Here is a 19,949-nt window from a genome sequence, read left to right on the forward strand (position 1 = left end):
GAGAATGACTTCTTGGTAATACAGTGTAACCATTGTGATACTATTAATTCCTCTGGCTCCACCCCCCACCACAAGATTTAGCATTTAAGATGTAATTTCATATTATAAAGCCTCTTATGTTTTTAATATTTCAATAAAGATTTATTACTGTTATTTGTAAAAATTCTTTAAGGTTATACTACATGAAATTTAGTTTGTGTTGCTAAATACCTAAATTTAGCACCCTGTTAGAATGTAATTTGAATTTTTGTGGCCATCTAGAATGCTGGTAAAAAAATTGACAAAAATGCTATTGTTATGACACTCTTTTACACCACACATGATGAGTAACTACACACATGAGGATTGTTTCAGAATAGTTTTTCATATTTAGTTAATAGGGATTTCAGTGCAAAGACCTTACTGACATATTATACTAACTAAGTTCACTAATAGAGTAAAAGTTGGATTTTGTTGCTGCATCTTGTTTGTGCTTGGACAATCCACTGGTCAGGGTATTTCATCTGCCCAGTGTGCATACATGGAGGTGGGAGGCTGGTCAGCAAGCACAGTGATGTATTTCATGTTTTACGTGCAAGAGCAGGAAGTTGTTCTCTCCCAACTTCGTAACAAGTTTTTGTTGATGCGTGAAGTCTAGCAAGGAACTATTTGAAATTTTTCTTATAGTTGTCTGTCTTAACCTCTCAGTGGGCCCAACTGTTTCTTTTTTATTTCTGAAAAAAGTTTTTTTATTCTGCTTGCAGTATATCAATACTTGATATTTTCCTAATGAATTGAAATATAATTATTTTTTAATGAAAAATTTTAACTTAAAAATGTGTTTTTTACAATTTTTATTACACTTATTAATTACAATATGAGACTTTTATTAATGCTGTTGGAAAATAATGAAAAATTTTAACTTAAAAATGTGTTTTTTACAATTGTTATTACACTTATTAATTACAATATGAGACTTTTATTAATGCTGTTGGAAAATAAATAAAAAAACTATAAACATAAAATGCAAACATGGAACTATTAGTCACTTCTATTTTGAAGTTCATGAATACAGACATAGTAACATGTGTTACTGTGTTTTGCCAATTTTCCTTATCTATATAAACAACACATATCACTTCCAAAACTATTCAGGTAAAAAAAAAAAAAAAAATCCAAAAAACCTGTGTATATATATAGGAAACTAGACAGAGAAACAACCATTAATCTCAAACTGGCGATTAACTTGCGACATATTTTTTAGGTGGGCCTGTAAAGCCACGCAGCACTGCCACTGGGTTAAATATTGATAGGGCAGAGCACCTTGTGTGTGAATTGGCCAGCATGCCTGAGGTTGGGAGACCCATTGGTGAGTTATTTAGTACTGCTGATATATATTTTGTAAGACATTCAGGATTTGGTAATAAAAAAATCAAAAAATTTCACTGCTGCACTTTCATATATCGCTTGTGTGTAATATGGGAAATATTTTTTATATAAATTCTGGAAGGTTTCATAAAATCACTTGTCACATTCCTAATTGTGCTAAGTGTTCTCTGTTTACTAATAACTGAATGACAAAACAAATATGGTAGTTGTGCATATCCTGTAATACAAAATCAAAACTTTACTTGATATACTTTCATTAACCTGTAACTTCTGTAACGTAGGACAGTATTTTTTATATTAATTCTGGAAAGTTTCTCATGAAATTGCTAAGCACACTGCCAAGTGTGTTTCTTTGAATTTATCCTGTAGAATTATCAAGACGTAGGAGTCTATATAATTCATTGGTGACCCATGCAAACCAGCTAAAGTAATTTGCTAGCAAAGAGGATTTAATTATTGACACACATGGATGTTGAACGTAAAACCAGCAAGGTTTGTAAAAGGAGATGTAAAAAAAAGTGAATGAAGACAGAGTAAGCAGCAAAAGAGAGAAAGCAAACATCATGAGGTTAAATGTAATGACCAAGTGAACAATATGTTACCATCAGAAATGTGAGATGCAAAGCACATATTCAAATAGTAGTAGGCATGTTATTATAAATATGCTACAACTGACATTGTTCCTTAACACAATGCTCCAATGACTCAGACCATCGGAGTTTTTTGTGGGTCTTGTACAGGATTAGGTTCAGGCACTCATGTGGGAGCTGAGATGATTCTGATTTGCTGTAAATATCATAATAAAACACATGAGGGACATATTCACTTTAAATATAATTTAAGATCTAGAAGGCTCATAAAGATGAAATTTACATGCTGTAACAAATCATTCCTATTTGTATCATACAGTATAGACAAATTTTGCAGATGCAATGATTCTGATTCATTGTAAATATCATGGTACAACACGTGAAGGATACATCTTCATTATACCTTAGACATTATTTAAGATCTAGAAGGCATATAAAGATGAGAAAATTTACATTGTAACATATCTTAGCATTTGTATTTTTTATAAGGGATAAAAGGTTATGAGCAAATTTATATAGAGTTTATATCTAACCTTATTTTTTACAGTAAACTGTATTAATTCATAAATACTATAATAAAAACAGTTAAAAATTTTGTAGATATTTGTGTTTTGCAGTTTCATTTGCAGGATTAAATTGTTACGAATGATTTATTATTTTTATTTTTTTCCCTTTTTTTTTTTTGCTGAAAGGTGGTGTATAATGGAACAAAAATCCACATGTGGACTTAATTTTTTTTTAAAGTTTGTTTATAATTGTCAAATGGTGATAAATAGTTTTTATAGAACTGTAAATTATATTTAATTAAATTTTTAAAAAGTCAATAAAGTAATACCATCTAACATAAGAGAAATGGCTCTATATGTTTAGGCTGCAATACCACACACACACACACACACACACACACACACAAACACACAAGCTTATCATAGAAATAAGTATAAATAGATACTATTTTTATAGTGATGTTTATCATTTCTTGAAATTTCTAAAATTATTAATTCATAAGTTTTTCAACAAAACATGGTGTTAATGATATTGTAAAAAAAATTTCTTTGCCAAATTCTGATCTGTCTTTTAAAAAGAACCAACAAACCTGAACAGAGAAAATTGATGTGGGAAGAAGATTGGTTTACTGGAGGAGAGATAGTGCCACAAGGCACATTACTTCTAACTGGGTCCTTATTTTTCATTATTAGTTGAACAAGTTGGCATAATTTTGTGGGGGGAAAAAATAACCTTTACTTAACAGTATACTGTAAATAATGCAGTTTTAGTTCTTACAAATTGATTAGGGTAAATATGCTCTCTCATACTCTCTCATACTTAGCTATACAGCTTTCTTATCTATGCTGCAAACAAGTTTTCATTGTTTACTCTTTATTATGGAATCTTTTTTAATTCAGTAATATTCAAAGGATAATCTTACCTATAGACATCCTCCACCATTCCAAACGGGCTCAAAGAAATCAGAGAAAACTGCAAAGAACACCATTGTATAATCTGAAGGTTGCTGTATGGTGTACAGTTGTGATATTTGGAATCATTGGGCCATTTTTTTTTTTTTTTTTTTTTTTAACGTGTAAACATCTTTGGTGACACCTAAATTTTGGACTGTAGTAAAACCAATTTGTCACGATTTTATGAAATGGAAATGGCATCAGTTACTTTCCAGAAGTGATGTCATTTCCGGAAAGTATGTATTGATTATGAAATAAAAGAGTGTTTGTGTTGTAAATATTTTATTGATCATTCACAGATTTCAATAATTTCAGCTGGAAGACAAATGGATTTATGATAACTGAAGTAAGAGATGTATACTTGCGACTGTAACTTATCTAAAATCTGCTTAAAAACAGCATCGCTTGATGTACTCGATCTTATAGTTAAGATGAGGTATTAGCTTTCATTGTGAGATCAAACATTTCTCCCAGGAAAGTAATTAATGGTTTAGTTTCTTCCAATCCGAAGTTAATGTTGAAATCGGTACTCATGATCCTGGGTATTTTATGTCAATCTTTCTTTAACAGTGCTTCACCTTGAATTGAGTATGGGAGCAAAGCGAAATGGGCAGAATAGTGACTGTCAGACCAGTCGTTTGTCGATAGATGACATCTAAGTATGGCACAACTATGCATCCTTCTTGTTGTGATGCATTGCGACTCCAGCTGTCCATTTGGTTTCACGCTTAAACTGAACTACGTGCTGACACTCTTGTTATTTTCTAACCAAGTCTCAAATAGCAGCAAGATTTGGCATTGCTGTGTAACAGTGTTGGTGAGGTCAGTGTGGTGTGCCCACAGGCTTTAGCAGTTCATTTAGAGAACTGAGAGTTCCTTCCTATTGTGGATGAATTCGAGCAAGCTATCCTGTCTTGTTTGTAGCCGATGATTAGTTGCAAGCCTGGTAAACTCATTTTGTAGATCGATGGCGGATGTAGCATTTCACAGGCCATGGTAGAATCTCTTGTCGCTGGTTGGTGAGACGATGTAAAGTCCATTGATGTAAGTTACGCATGACAGAGTGACATAAACCAGCTGCTGTTCATTTCCCTTTTCATACTTGTAAAGCATCGAATGTGTCACCTTGCGACTTGTGTATCGTCAGTGAACAAACTGGTATGAGAGGAAAGTGATTTATTTTGGCATAGATTGTGTGGTTGTTGTCCAGCAATATACTCGCTGTTCATCTTGCGAGCAGCACAGCTGCATGATTAATGCTGTGTGCTTGCTTGTATCTCACCGGCTTCTTGTGAGCTAACTTTCCGATCTTAGCTGAGGTGGCAAATTCAAGCCACAGTTGCTTTTTGCTGTATCTGATCTTAGATAATTTACCAAGGGCTCTGTTAGCGAGCCCATCAGTAACATCTGCATCGATGGTGACGATATACAGCTTTCTGATGACCACTGATAGCTTGTAGGGTTATGCTGCCACTAGTGTTGATAACTGACATTTTATAGAGTTTCTGGCGAACGTGTGCTTCTTGTTCTGTTTTCGTGCAACCCATGAAGATGTCTTGCGTGACTGATTCCACTTTCTCCTCTGTGGCCCTGAGGATCATGCAGTTGTACTTGTTGACAGAATTATTTTGCAAGTAGAGTTGTATACTGTTTGGGCAGAGGTGATTGGCTTCCTCTTGAATGAATAAATGACTTGATAAGTACTTGCTCATTCTGATCTAATTTAGCTCCATTACCAATTTTGATTAACACAGATGTTCGATTGGCACATAACTTGATCGAGTTCGTAGTGTTCAAGGTCACACCAGAGAGTGGGGCTGGCGATATGCATCTTTATCTGTTTATAGACCGGGATCATTCGAACTGGAGGTAGCTGATGTAAGTCTCTGATTAGGAACATGTCCTGTCCAACAAAGCTCCATGCCTCTTTTCATACTCATTAAAGCCATTCGACTTACATAGTGCCGGAATGGTGTCATTCTTGACTGATCCTCTGCAACTATTACATACAAGAATCTCATCGACATTAACATTGGGAAATGCAGTGCCTATCAGTGGTACATCTTTAGCAGCTGGTTTCTTTGTGTCATTTTCAAACCATAGATGATCACAAATGTAGCATACAGAACAGAAATCATTTCTCATAAATATCCTTTCAAACTCTCGATGGGCATTCTTATGTAAATAGTAGTCCATTTAAAGAAAAGGAGCTTGATCATTTAAATTCATCTGCTCTGCAATTGGAGAACTATTCTGCTGTACATAATTAATACTCACTTCAAGTACATTGTTGTTGGATGGAGCAGCATTGCTGGTTGAAGGCACTGCTAAATCCAGCGCTTGATTTTCTGTTTGTCTTTTATGCAATCTCAATAACCTTTGTTGTTCTCACACACTCATTGCGATCTCCATCTTTAGTTATTAAGGTTGGCTTACTCAATACTCTCGACAACACTCTGTACTTGACTTCGGCATTGTTGACCACAAAGGTTATAGCAGTGTGGCATTCAGTCCCTTTCACTACTAAGAAAATTATTGATGTGAAAACATCTAATGAAAATGCGGATTGGAACAATACAAATACTTGTATTGTTGCAGTAATACTATTCAACAAATGGTACCATCAAATGGGGAATTAGGCCAATAGCCTAATTCCCCATTTGATGGTACGTTGATCTGGTAGAGTAAGCAGCGGGTGTGCATAAAACATTATATTGTTCATACTAAATATTTAGGACTGAAGCATGATGCTAATGTCACTAACATTTATTTGGTAGAGAAAGTAGCGGGCAGGAGCATAAAATGTTACATCGTTCGTGCTTTTGGTTCTAGCTGTTTGATTTTAAAATGGTTCTAATTTTTGTCAAAGCTGTTTACACATAAAACATCTTTCATGTGTACAGGGTACACGCATGATTTTTTTAAGAGATTGATCAGAAACTGACAGTGAATGTATGGATGGTCCATTCATTTATTGCATATCTGTTTACAAAATGAATTTTAAGATTAGGAATAGACCAGAGCAGTGTTTATTTATAACAAACGATTGCAACAGTCCACGCTCACTTCATTACATAAGGTTGATGGTATGCATTCTTACATGACATGTTTTCCAGTTATATTGTTCTGAGCGATATTGCATGGCTCTAGTTTCCTGATCTTAGTACAAATGACTTTTGTACTCAGGGAATATCAAGAGGTAAGAGTTTTTCATGCTTGCCCATTGAAGAGCACTGAATTGAAGGAGGAAATTCCATGAGAAATTAGATCGATTGAAATTTGTTATATTGTGTTATAAAAAATTTTCGGCATAGATCAGAAAGTTGCATGATTGAAGAGTGAGCAAATTTAGCCAATTTAGTTTTAAAGAATTAAATGTGCATCATTTATGTTAAATAATGTATTTTTCATAGAATTATGTCAGTTTTTTCAAACCTGATTAAAAATTAAAACTACTAGTTTACAGTGCCACACCCTGTATAAAAATGTGCCTTTTTTTGAGGTCTATTAGGAACGCAACCTCATGTAATAACATTCTGTGTATGGGAAAAAACTATTCTACTTATATATACAAAGGGTACTAGGAAAGTTTTGCAATACAGCTTTGTTTATTTAATTTTTTCAAAGTAATTTCCTCTACATTCAATACACCTCTCCATCCTCCGAAACCAATCTTTAAACCAGTTCTGCCAAGTTTCACTAGGGAGTAAAGCACACTCGTTGTCCCAAGCCCGTAGAAGGTCCTCATCACTGGAAAACCGCCTCCCTTTTAGCTTCATTTTCACATGCGGGAACAGTGCAAAGTCGCAGGGAGCAAGGTCTGGACTGTAGGGAGGGTGCTCGAGAAGTTTCAGTCTTGTCGTGGTCAAATATTCGGTGCAGGCTTTGGCGCGGTGAGCTGCAGCATTATCGTGATGGAGGTACCAGGTGTCCATTCTTGACTTTGGCCGCAGGTTCTTCATAGATCCAATGACTTTAGGCAGGCATTGTTCAGTATACCACTTAGCTGTGACTGTCTTCTGCGTGTCCAAAACGACACGTTCCACAATTCCACTCGATTTGAAAAATACAGCTATCATTTTCTTCTTTACAGATCGGGATTTTCTGACAATTACGGGTGTGTCGTCATCATCAAAGACCCAAACTTTGTTTTGAGCCTTGGTCGGCAGATCGTAATAATACAGCCAAGTCTCGTCACCTGTCACGATGTTGTTCACATACCGAGATTGTCCCTTATCAAACTTTTTTAACATCTCCCTGCACCAAGTCACACGTCGTGTCATCTGCTCTTCAGTCAGTTGATGCGGCACCCAAAGAGAACAAAGTTTCTTCACGTGCAAATGATCTTGCAGAATTGAACGAATTGCTGGTGCATTTAGGCCCAAAGTATCCTCTATCTGTTGGTAGGCCACTCGCCTGTTTTCGTCAAGCATTTTCCTCACAGCAGTAACGTTTTCCTCCGTAACTGATGTTCGTGGCCTTCCCGGCCTCTCAGAATCCTCCAGAGTGAAATTTCCCCTTTGGAATTCTCTATACCACCTGAATATCGTTGTACGATGTGGACAATCATCATCTAGTGCAAGAGTCATTTCTTCTAAGCACTGGTCTATGGTTAAACCACGCACGAAATTATACCGCAAAACTGTCCTTATTTCATTTCGTGACCACGATGCCATCGCAAGCACTTTACACTCTCACTACTAATGAATAACTGAGCCCATCGACTTGGCGCGGTGGCTACTATGCACGTATGAACATGTCTCAACATGCAGCAACAAGCAGCTTCCTGTGATTCATTGTTGTGTCATATTGCAAAACTTTTCTAGTACCCTTTGTATATTTGACTTGCATCCAGGAATACATTACTTGCATTATTTGAAACAGTGGTGTACAGGAATTTATTATTATTAGTAGTAGTAGCATATTGCTTTCAATTACATATTGGTAGCAAGTTTCTTACTTTTATTTTTTATGAATTAAAGTATGAAAATTAGGAATATTTAAAAATTACCATTTTTTTTTTTTCCCCTTTCAGAAACTGGTGATGAGATACTTGCCAAATATAGAAAGAAAAACAGCAACAGTATATTGGAAAACACAAGTATTTCTGTTTCAAATTGTACCGAACCATTGGTTACCCTTTCTGATGGTGTTCTTTCAGAGGATGAACCCCGGGTATTTGATCCCATGAATGTTGAAAGCTCATTTGCATTTGCAGATGCTAAACGAAAATTAAGACTTGTTCTGGGTTCTTCAGATTTTCAAACTATTCCGTGGCATAGCAGTTCATCAGGAAGAGCCTTTTCTGAGAACCATAAACTTCAGGATAATGAATTAGTTGCATTTTTAAAAGTTTTACTTGCAGAAGCAATTAATTTGCAGCAACGACCATTAATGGCCCATCTTCATGAAGCCCTCAGATGTGTTCGCATGTTTGATGATTCAGGGTTGGTAATTTCTCTTATGTTGTATAATCTCTTTTGTTTGCTGATCATAATAGACATAAAGTAGAGGTTGTTTTAAAGCCTTTAGCTATTTTTAAAGCATTAAAACTGTAAAATGAAACATTATAGATAAGTATTAAAATGGGGTAGTAGCATTTTATGTTAATGTGTTGTACTGTCTGAAAAAAAAGGTTGAAGTTTGACTGTAAGTAATAGTAATAGAAGCATGTGATGCAAGAAAGCAAGCATATGAGCTTATGTAGCATCAGCCAAAAAAAAAAAAAAAATTCACACAACCATTCCCTCTAAAAGTTTGTCCAGTTCCTCCTTGAATTTATTTAAGCTATCAACTTCCACAATGACACTGTTTGTTATAGCAATTAACCACCCACTGGCTAAAGGCAAATTTCCACACATCAGTTCTACAGCTATCTTTCCTCAATTCGAATTTATGCCCCCTTAGGTTCATAATCTGAGCAAGCAGAAGAATCCCGTCAGAATTCAGTGTTCTCAACCTATTCAAGGCCTTATACACCTCAATCAGATCACCTCGCAGGTGCCTAGTCTCCAGCTGCTCCAATTTGCAGAACTTAAACCCCTCTTGCTAAGAGAATCCCCCTGTTCCCCTTACCAATCTTGTTGCCCTTCTCTGTAAATGCTCAAGAAAATTACATCCTTCCTAAAATGAGGCCTCCAGATCTGTTCATAGTACTCAAGGCTTGGCCTGACCATTGCCTTATACAAAGGGATAATCATGTCCTTTTCCCTACTAGCAAAATTCCTGTATATCATTGACAAAACCCCATGACCTGCTCTGGCAACCTGATTGCATTGCTCAGGAAACTTCATGTCTGACTGCATAATTACTCGCAGGTGTTTTTCATTTTCTACCAAATAGTTGGTACATTCCTCTGGGGTTACTTCTACCCATATGCAGTACTTTGTGTTTGTCAATGTTAAACTTCAGTTGTCATTTCTCAGCCCATCTGCCCAAATTTTCTAGATTCTGTTGCAGTAGCACACTGCCATTACTGTAATTAACAACCCTGCCAACCTTTGTATCATCTGAAAACTTCGACACTAAGCCTGATATACCTTCATCAATATCATTGATAAATATACAAAACAAGCGAGTCCATCACCGAACCCTGTGGGATTCCACTAATAACATTAGTCCATGAAGATCAGCATCTATTGATTACCACTCTCTGTTGTCTCCCACTCAACCACCATTTTATCCATTGTAGCAACTTACCCTTAATACCATTCTGTTCCAATTTATACAGTAGTCTTCCATGTGCAACGGTGTCAAAAGCTTTCCCGAAATCCAATTACTGTAGACTCTCGATTTTTCGGGATAGATTGTAAAAAACAAATCCCGTATAATCGATTTCCTGGTTAATCCAAAAATACAAAGTCCCCGACATACGCAAGAGATACGTTCCAGGACTTCTTACTTTGTCGGGTTTTACTTAACTCGGGAATGACCAATAACACATTGCTACTATATTATTATTATTGACAAATCTGAATTCCGCGCGACACTTGTTTTGGCCATTTTGACACATCCTTATTATAATGATTCCTTAGAGATTTAACAGATGCATCATTTTCAAACTTTTGAATAATTAAGTTTCTGTTTAACTGAAAACGCAACTCTTTTGCGTTTAACCATCATTTTCACTATTTTTAAACATAAAAAAAAAAAAAAAAAAAAAAAAACTATAAAAAAAATTCCGACATCCCTGACATAAATGACGAAACAAAATTTGTCCTTTTCCGCTGCAACGGAACACAACAGTCGATGTGACGCACTAAAACAAACTAAACATTTTGTCTCTTTTTTTTTTTTTTTTTTTGAGCGCCGGGTGTGAAGACAGCGGGAATTGCAAGATGATAGGTACATTAATCTCCCAATAACGACTTGTAAAATATCTGTTTATACCTATTTTAGTTATTACTTGAATTTTTTGATTTCTGGTTGATTTTTTTATTTGTATTTTTTTAATTTGGAGTCTTGAAGTGTCCCGGTTAATCGAGGGTCTGCTGTATATTATATCAGAATTATTATTTTTTTCCAGTTCCTTTGTAACAACATCATAGTATCCAATCAAAATTGTCAGACTTTCCCTTAACAAATGCCCGTGACCACCAAATACGGAGGATGCGGAAAGGTCAGGAAATGACCACCGCATATCATTAAATTTTAATACTAGCCAGGCCTCGCATAACGCGAGTTCGATTAACGCGTGTTTCAGTTACTGCTATTTGAAAAAATTATACCACTTTTCACGATTCAAATTTCCAGTTAACGGCATATTTTTTTTTTATGCGATAATTGAAAAAGATTTGAATCGTGCGTTAAGCTTACCGCGCGTCGGACGGGCAATAAACAAATGTTTGCCTGCTGCCCGCCTCGGTGTATTCCATCAACCATCGGAAGAAGACGTGTTACTCGTTTGTCTCCCGCTAATAAAGTCAATGCAGACTTGCATTTAAAAATTCAAATTTTTAAATGAGCCAATGAAAATGTTACCACGATGGAGATAACGGTAAAAGAACTTGATGAAATATTTCGTATCGCAGAGAAACTCAAACAAAAGGTTTGAGGTTCTCTGCAATATTTATTTCACTAGGGCCCAGAGAAGATTGTTGTCGGCTATCGGAAATTGATTGATGAAAAGAGAAAGTCAATGCTGTTCAAATATTTCCGCAACAGTCATTTCTTCATTGTGTATTTTATGTCAGAGGTTCCCAAACTTTCTCGGTTCACGGTGCCCTTAGTGTCTCAGTAATTTTTTCACGGCGCACCCAGACCAAAAGAAATACCTAACAGTTCCGGTTAGTAGTTAGGTCCAAAAAACTTAATAAGAAATGTTGAAACTGTGAACTACCTCCAGCTAGTAGTTCGCAGTGTCCGACAGATGTCTCGTATCGCTGTTTCCCTCGAACATTTAAAATATTCAGCGGTGCACAGTTTGGGAACCACTGTTTTATGCAATAAACATTAATTCCATAATTATTTTCATTATATTTTACATTGTATACAGTTAAAAAATTACTTAAAAGGTATTTTTAAAATTCTTTATAGACATTCCAGAAGGTCAAGGACCAATTATAATTTTTTCCTATTGACTATTATATTCGATTAACGCGTTTCCGTTTTGTGCGAGTCGCTTGCGGGACGAATTAATCGTGTTAATCGAGGCCAGTCTGTACTAAGCTAACTCTATCTATAACATGTATTGTATAACAATGGTGGCAAGTTACGAATGGTAAATCTACGGACACTAAGTATTTAATTAACTTCAAAATCTCGCTATCCAAATTCAGAATAAACCAATGATCTTGACTAGGTCTATACGCTACTTATAGAAAATAATTTAATATAACAATTAAGTCAATAAAGCAGCTAATTATAACTAAAAACTTCGCTTTCACCGGTGCTGCAAAAACTTGTAAAACACATGGATTGGATGCTGTTACTTGTTCTGCTACTTGTCTGAATAGTTTAAATTCCATTAAAAATTGGAATAATTCTTATTGGCCTCTTCAATTAGATTTATAACTGGCTTCTACTTCAGGTGGAGGTATTTGTGTCCTACTCCAAGTTTCAAGTTTTTCAGTCTATACATCATGGAAATAGGCACAAGAATACACTAGTATAGATTTAGTACAACAAAAAGTACAAACAGGGCCTCTATCAAAGTAGTTTGTGTACTAGCAAAATCTATTATTCTCTGATCCTTCTTCTCTGAAATAATCGTTACCCTTTAAATCAGAGCTTTCCCAATTGGTTGTCGCAGTATCTAGTGTCCTAAAGGGTGTCACCAGAATTTAGCATCATCAAAAGTAGCGTGATGTCTGATTTCATTTTCTTGTATATTGATTGATAAAAATATAGTTACTGTTTAATGCATTAAAAAGTTATGATATTTATTTCTTCATGTGGTTCCCACTCATTTGCTGGTAATCACTGGGCACATCCTCCTCTTTAAAGTTAATAACTTTAGTAATCTTTATTTATCTAACTTTAGTAATCTTTATTTATCTAACTTTAGTAATCTTTATTTATCTAACTTTAATAATCTTTATTTATCTAACTTCATTTATTTAACTTTAGTAATCTATTTGAGAAAGCCTTGCCTTCTGAAATAGATTATGTCAGATTTCAGAAGGGGGGCATGGTTGCCAATATAAAGTATTGCTGAATACTATTGTGCTACTTGTCAGACAAATTTAAGGCAGTACAAGCATACCAATAGAGAGTAAAGTCTCATCTCTAAGTTTGGAATCCATGTCCAAAGCCATCTGGTACAGGCATCTGCCTTTTGTAGTGGAAAAAATGTGAACAGGGAGACCACATTGAAAGAAACACTGACCTCGTCTTCTAAAAAGTAAAATCCCTAATGACTTGGGAGAAAATGTATACTGCTATTTACAGTATAACAGGATTTTTCAACAAGTAGGATTGATATTCGGCAACAAACTTGGAGAGTTTGTACATCATAAACTATACATCAGGAATAGGTTATAATTGAATACTTGGCATGTTTATTTTTGGGAGTCTTTAAAATTTAGGAAGCTGACAACAAACGTGACAATGTGAAGCTTTCAACATACAGTTTTAGTAATCTTATTTGCAAGAAACCAGAAATACATGTATTTACATCAGATTCTAAACCCTTCAACACCTTCATAGGAAAGTCTTTTATAGTTTCATAGACCTGACGATCCTGTGAATAACTCTTTTCTTTTCCTTCTTCTGTTCCCCTTTTGTAGCTACTGTAACCAGTCACTTCTATCTTATGACAAACATATGTCATCACGTGAGTTTTCTGCTGTATACTTACTGTTCATTCTTGTAGTTGGGAAGGAAGGGCAGTTTGTCTCAAAAGCTACTTTATATTTTATTTTGTTTTTAAGGCCTTACTATTGATTTTATCAGGTATTTTTTATTTTTACTTAATTTGCCTTATATTTTTCTTTTATTTTAGTGCTTAATTTATGTCTACATAATCATTATTTGTTTTATTTTATTAAAAAGTTTTGGTTTTTAATTCTTATGTCTATTCGTTTATCATAAGAAATCTTTTATGTGTAAAAAGTTTTTTTTTCTCTGAGTTTTTGTCTGTCATTTTTATTTTTTAAAAAGAGCCAAGGACTATAACCCATCCAATATATTGTGAGTTAATTTTAAAATAATCTTTTATTGAAATTATTTATGTATAGTCAATCAAAGAAATCGTTATTTCGAAACTTGATAAAATATTATAATTTGATTTTAAGCAATAATAATAATAATAATATAGAGAGTAAGTTCAAATTTATTTGAATCATGGTTTCACTTGCATTACATGTAGAAATATTCACTAATAAAATTTATTTACCTAAGTCATAAATAGACACGGATTTTCAAGATATGAGTGGGGAAGGGGCTCTTTCTGTAAAAGTTGCACCAGCTTTAATTGTATATGCAGTGAGAAAACTATAAATTCTGGATTCCCTGCCAGACAAACAGGCTCCCCCATGTGATCTTTAATAGCCATATTGAATCAACTGTCAGGCCACCAAATCCCCCCCCTCCCCCACATGGTGGAGACCTGGCAGTATGGTAGTTTTGACACTGTATATGTTTACTAAACTCCTCATCATATGCTGTTCCACAAAAACTGTGAGAGACAGTTATGAAGAAAACATATTCATTTGAAGAAATTAATAAGTGGTATCTCTTCAGTACAAACTTATTTTATAAAAAAACAATAATTTTAAGAACATATCATTCCCTGTGAAGGGATTGACTTTTTACTTAAACATAATCATTTATTACAAAATTCAGTTATTATGTATTACATAGTCTGTTTATCCCTGTGAGATTTAAGTAATGTTATTTTGTATGGTTAATAGAAAGAATTCAGGAAATGCAGAAACAATTCTGCATTTCCTGAATGATAACACTGACTTTTTATAATTTGCTTTTATGTAAACAAATTCAGTTTGAGGTAACTACAACGTAAATTCACTCAGAAAAACATCAAGGTCAGTTGCAGTTATTACACTGGTTCAAAGAGTCTTTGTCACAATCCATTTTTTATGCCATTTTCAAAAGGATCTGAGCTGATGTATTTTTGGAGCTTGTCTTTAAATTAATTTAAAGTTTTTTTATATTAAATATCATCTAGTAGATATGGAAACAAAACATAAATAGAGAGGGTTGAGCTTGGAAGTATAAACTTAATATTATACAAGGGGCGGTAGAATGGAACAACATAAAACAGACATTGGCAAGAAATACAATATCCCTTTGTATAGAATATACTGAAAATCTGAAAAAAACTTGGAAGTGTATAATATTGGAGCATCAATAAAAAACACAGGAAACATGTTTGTGGGCAAAACACAAGGAACTTGATACAAACTTTTTGATATTGGTACCTGCAAATACCAGCAAATGAATGCTTCCACTTTGCCAATTTTGCAAGAAAGGGCTAATTATTTAGCTGAGCAACATGGAATTAGTGATTTAAAATGCAGGATTGGCTGGCTCCAAAGATTTAAGGATGGGAACTTAGTTTTGTAAAATGTTTGCAGTGCAAGTCTGGATCAGTAGATAAAGAAAAGGTTACAAATTGGTTGTGTTCTGTACTGTCCATTTTTGAAAAATATTGAGGCAAAGGATATTTTTAATTTTGATAAGATGGTTATATTTTATAATTTGCTGCCAAACAAAACACTTTCTTGGAAGTGAGTCTTGTAATGGAAAATTAAGTTGCTATTCTGTTATGCTGAAATGCAGATGGCAGTGTAAAACTGTGCCTAATTGTGATTAGTAAAATTTCCAAGCCAAGATGTTTTAGAGAAGTTAATCAACTTCTGTGCAATTATGAGGCCAATAAAAGTGCTTGGCTTACAGTCAAAATTTTTCAGTCTCAGTTATTAAGAGCAGACAGAAGAATGGCTTCAGAAAAAAAAAAGAAACATTCTGGTAATTCTAGATTGTTGTATGGCACGTTCTGATGAGACACTTAAGTTGATGAATATGCTATAGTTCCCAGTGCCATCAGTTTAACACAGCCACTGGATCAAGGCATTATTTATAACCTCAAAAGAGCATATAGAACTGCTTGTTAAGTTTCTTGATCCATAATATAAGAGGAAAGAACAGTTTGCAGCCAAAATGGAATGCTTTTGATGCTATGCATAATGTTGTTATTGCTCGGGACAGTATTGCATCAAGTGTAATAATCAACAGTGTAATAATCAGTTGATTGAACTTATGTCTTTGGCTTTAGAAAGAATGTCATTGAACAATGTAATCTAGAACAAATACAATATCAACGTTGAGGAATGGGAAACTTTGAAGGAGCATATGGATTTTGTTGGACAACTTTAGGAGTTTGTTGAGGTGGATGATGAATTTTCTTCCATAGCAAATGCCATTACCAGAAAAGTCACTGGGAACCAAGCAAAATGATGGTGTTGTTGCCAGTGATGAGAGGGAAGAGGCACAAGCTGCCTTCTAAAAGAGATGCCCAAAATGAATTGAACATAATAAGAATGTGTTGACCTGCAGTAATGTTGATAACAAAACTAACTACTATTGCAAATGATAATGTCTGTGCTGTAGTTAAGACAAAAACTGTGCAAAGAAAATTGGATTATTTCTTTAGTTTAGATTAAGTTATTAAAGATTTAATTGGTTTGTATGTTCCTTTTAATAACAAGACTGTAATTATTCTTTTATTAGTTTGTGATACTAATTACATATATACTATAGTTTCATTTCAGTTGTGTTGTCTCTTTTTTTTAAATTAATTTTTTTGGCAGGTATAGCAAAAAATTAATTAAATTTCTCTTTGTTTATCTTATATATAAAAGAAAAACAAAATATGTATTATTCTTATTATTTGTTAGACAAGGCTTTTGTCTTTTATTATTGTTCTTAGTTTTCCTTTTTTATTATTTAATTTTATATATTTTTTTGTTGTTTCTTGTTGTTAGATATTAGGTAAACTTTGACACTTTTGGCAGATCTCATTACGACAAGATCTCATTATACCATGAGAAACCTCCCCCAAGGCCACCAGACCTCTTCCCAACTTCACAGTTTGGATAGCACACTCAGTTATTAAGCCTTCTCCCAGCATCCTTCATAACCAACATGATCATTAAAGTATAAGAGTCACAAGGAAAGGACTGTGAACAGGTGGCTTATTTTTAGGTGTTATTGTGCTCTTTTAACTAATGGTTTAAAGTGTATGTGCACTCCACTTACGAAGAGGGCTGTCTTTGCCTTTCCCTAATTCTGCACTGGCCACTGCAATGATCTGATTTTATTCTGTTTAAGCCACCTGTTCACAGTCCTTTCCTTGTGACATGGGGTTTTATCATGTTAGAAGATGTAAGGACCACTTCTGTGAAACTGCCACAATATAGGGTACATGGGAATTGCTCTCCAGAACATCACTCTATGATGCAGCATTCATGGATCCATCAATGTACTGCAACTCGTAGACCTAATCCATACTCCATACCATGAGAAACCTCCCCCAAGGCCACCAGACCTCTTCCCAACTTCACAGTTTGGATAGCCTTCTCCCAGCATCCTTCATAACCAACATGATCATTAGAGTATAAGAGTGTGTAGCATGACTCATTGCTCCAAAGGGCTGATTTCCATCATTCCATTTGGGCGCCTCCGTAGCCAGGTGGGAAGGAGCAGCAGTGCGTAGAACACGCTTCTTGATTAGACCGGGGTTCGAGCCCGTCACCACCAAATACGGAGGATGCGGAAAGGTCAGGGAATGACCACCGCATATCCCGGAGCAATATGGCCTTAGTTGCTAATGCTCCTAAAAACCAAATAACAAACAAACAAACCATCATTCCACTATATGGGTTCATTGTGGCTTGTGTCATTCTAATCAGTAGTGTGCATTTCTCTTTATTATAAAAGACTTATGGGCTGCAGCTTTTATTTGAAAATTTATGGCATGCAGCTACGTATATCGTGCAGTGTTTAAAGTTTGCTTGTGGCCCTCTTGCAGATCCAAACTTTGATTCTCTAGGGTCTGTGATGGTAAGATGAGGTAACCAGCCATCTCAAGGCACAACTGCTCCTGGTTAGTATTTTATGGTTACCTTCTCATTTCTTAGGCTTGTTGTCATTACTTAACTTCCATTGCATATTGCTAATTGATAACTTGACTAATTCCTTAGTAATAGTATGCAGAAACATTTCCTCCCTATGACGTCCAACTATTATTCCTCTCAGTAACTGTTAACTATTTTCTCTCTATTCATCATTTAATGTGCATATTTGAAATTTATTCTGGAAAAACCATGGATCACCTCTATAGGCCAAAATAGTGTTTCCCCACAGCAGACAAAACATAATGCAAAAGAGTGTTATTTTCTCAGACTGCATTGAAAGAGTACCCGGTTTCCTTTTTAAATTCTCATAATAAATTATAAATTTTACATTCTTATTAGATATCCCAGCTGATGTTGCAGATGAACTCTACAGTTATTTTGCATCGATATTTGCAGAAGAAAAACCCTTTATGTCAATGAGAAATTATGGGAGTGAAGTCGAAAAATAATGTAATTCATGATTTCGAAATTTTACATGATTATTTAATGAAAAAACTTTTGAGCTTACAGGTCAGTAAGGCTCCTGGGATTGATGGCATATATCCTATAACAGGGGTGGCAAACCTTTTTAAGGGTGTGTGTGTGCGCCAAAATTGCCTAAATCATTTAAAGGCATCTCCGTAGCCAGGTGGGCAGGAGCAGCAGTGCGTAGCACATGCTTCTTGATTAGACCGGGCTTTGAGCCCGTGACCACCAAATACGGAGGATGCGGAAAGGTCAGGGAATGACCACCGCATATCCCCGGAGCAATATGGCCTTAGTTGCTAATGCTCCTAAAAACCAAATAACAACAACAACAAATCATTTACCCTCCCACGACACTCCAATTGTTGCAAAGTACTGTATCATTATTTTTGTCTGAGTGGGTAGCACAGTGGTATCTTCACTGTCCTCCCCACAGTGGAAAAGGCCTGGGCTCGAATCTCATCACTGATGCAAGGAAATTTAATTGGCTTTTACCACTCTGTGGCTGAGTTAGTCAGTCTCAGGCATAGATAGAAAGGTTCCCCCCAGCAAGTGGGGTTTTTCATACAGCAAATCAAACAAATTGATCATAGAACACATGCAATTAACAGACATATGACACACAGCATGACATATGAATTTAAATATTCGGGTGGTCTAATATAATAGTTTGGTTTTTTCTATCATTTATTTTTCGCATACACTCTTTGGTTTGACAAAAGCATAACAAAAAAAAAGAATGAAATAAAAAGACATTTCAAAGAGGCTTTAATAAAGGCATTAAAATAAAATCCTTCTTAGCAAAAATGTAACTTTTAGCTTACAGAACAAATTTAATATAAAATGATAAACCTCTCTTATATTATAAATATAAAACATCAGTGAGACTTCTGTTGCTGTGCCATCGATGACATATACTTTACATCAGTCTTTAACTTTTAGAGCTATGCATACAGCACCAGTTTCATCCGTAAGACTACTCTTTTGACTAGACTTAAAGTTTATCACTGAGGACAATGACTCACAAGAATACATTGATGAGAAAATTGTTAATTGCCAGAAAAGCTGTTTCCAGATTTTTTTTAAACAGTCAAAAGTTTCAGGAAAAGAAATCCAAACTTTTAATACCTCATTTTCTGCAGTTTTCTTTGCTAATACCATCACTAATCGTTCCCTTTCAATATTTTCTAAATCTCCAGTGAGATCGAAAAATTTTTGCCTCCAAATTGAGCTTCTCTAAAAATAAATCAGTTGCATCTCAAAATCATCCAGGTCAATCCACTGAAGCATTTTCAGGTTCTGTTCGGCTAGTTTAACACCGTCTGCAAACTTAATAAATTTTGCAGTTTCTTCCAATTCTTGACAAATCTTGAAGAAAACTGCTCAATAGTTGAATCAATTTTTTTGGGATGCTCTGAATTCCGCATGCCCAAAAAAATTTGTATGCGTGCCCTTTCTGGCACGTGTGC

General features: G+C 35.0%; 1 protein-coding gene across 6 annotated transcripts in view; it reads left to right on the forward strand.

Moving 5' to 3' along the window:
* Gapvd1 (GTPase activating protein and VPS9 domains 1) overlaps positions 1-19,949 on the forward strand; it is a 442,880-nt gene that overhangs the window by 333,453 nt on the left and 89,478 nt on the right. For 4 of the 6 annotated variants that reach the window (XM_090389457.1, XM_090389454.1, XM_090389464.1 and 1 more), the window contains 2 exons: positions 1,244-1,348; positions 8,454-8,865. In XM_090389457.1, coding sequence (XP_090245583.1) covers positions 1,244-1,348; positions 8,454-8,865 — 517 coding nt within the window. The remainder of the gene's footprint in view (positions 1-1,243; positions 1,349-8,453; positions 8,866-19,949) is intronic. The other 2 variants (XM_090389469.1, XM_090389466.1) reach the window with 1 other exon arrangement.

The sequence above is a fragment of the Mastigoproctus giganteus genome, chromosome 2 (assembly GCF_048544385.1).
Source record: "Mastigoproctus giganteus isolate SK-2022 chromosome 2, ASM4854438v1, whole genome shotgun sequence".
Taxonomy (NCBI): Eukaryota; Metazoa; Arthropoda; class Arachnida; order Uropygi; family Thelyphonidae; genus Mastigoproctus; species Mastigoproctus giganteus.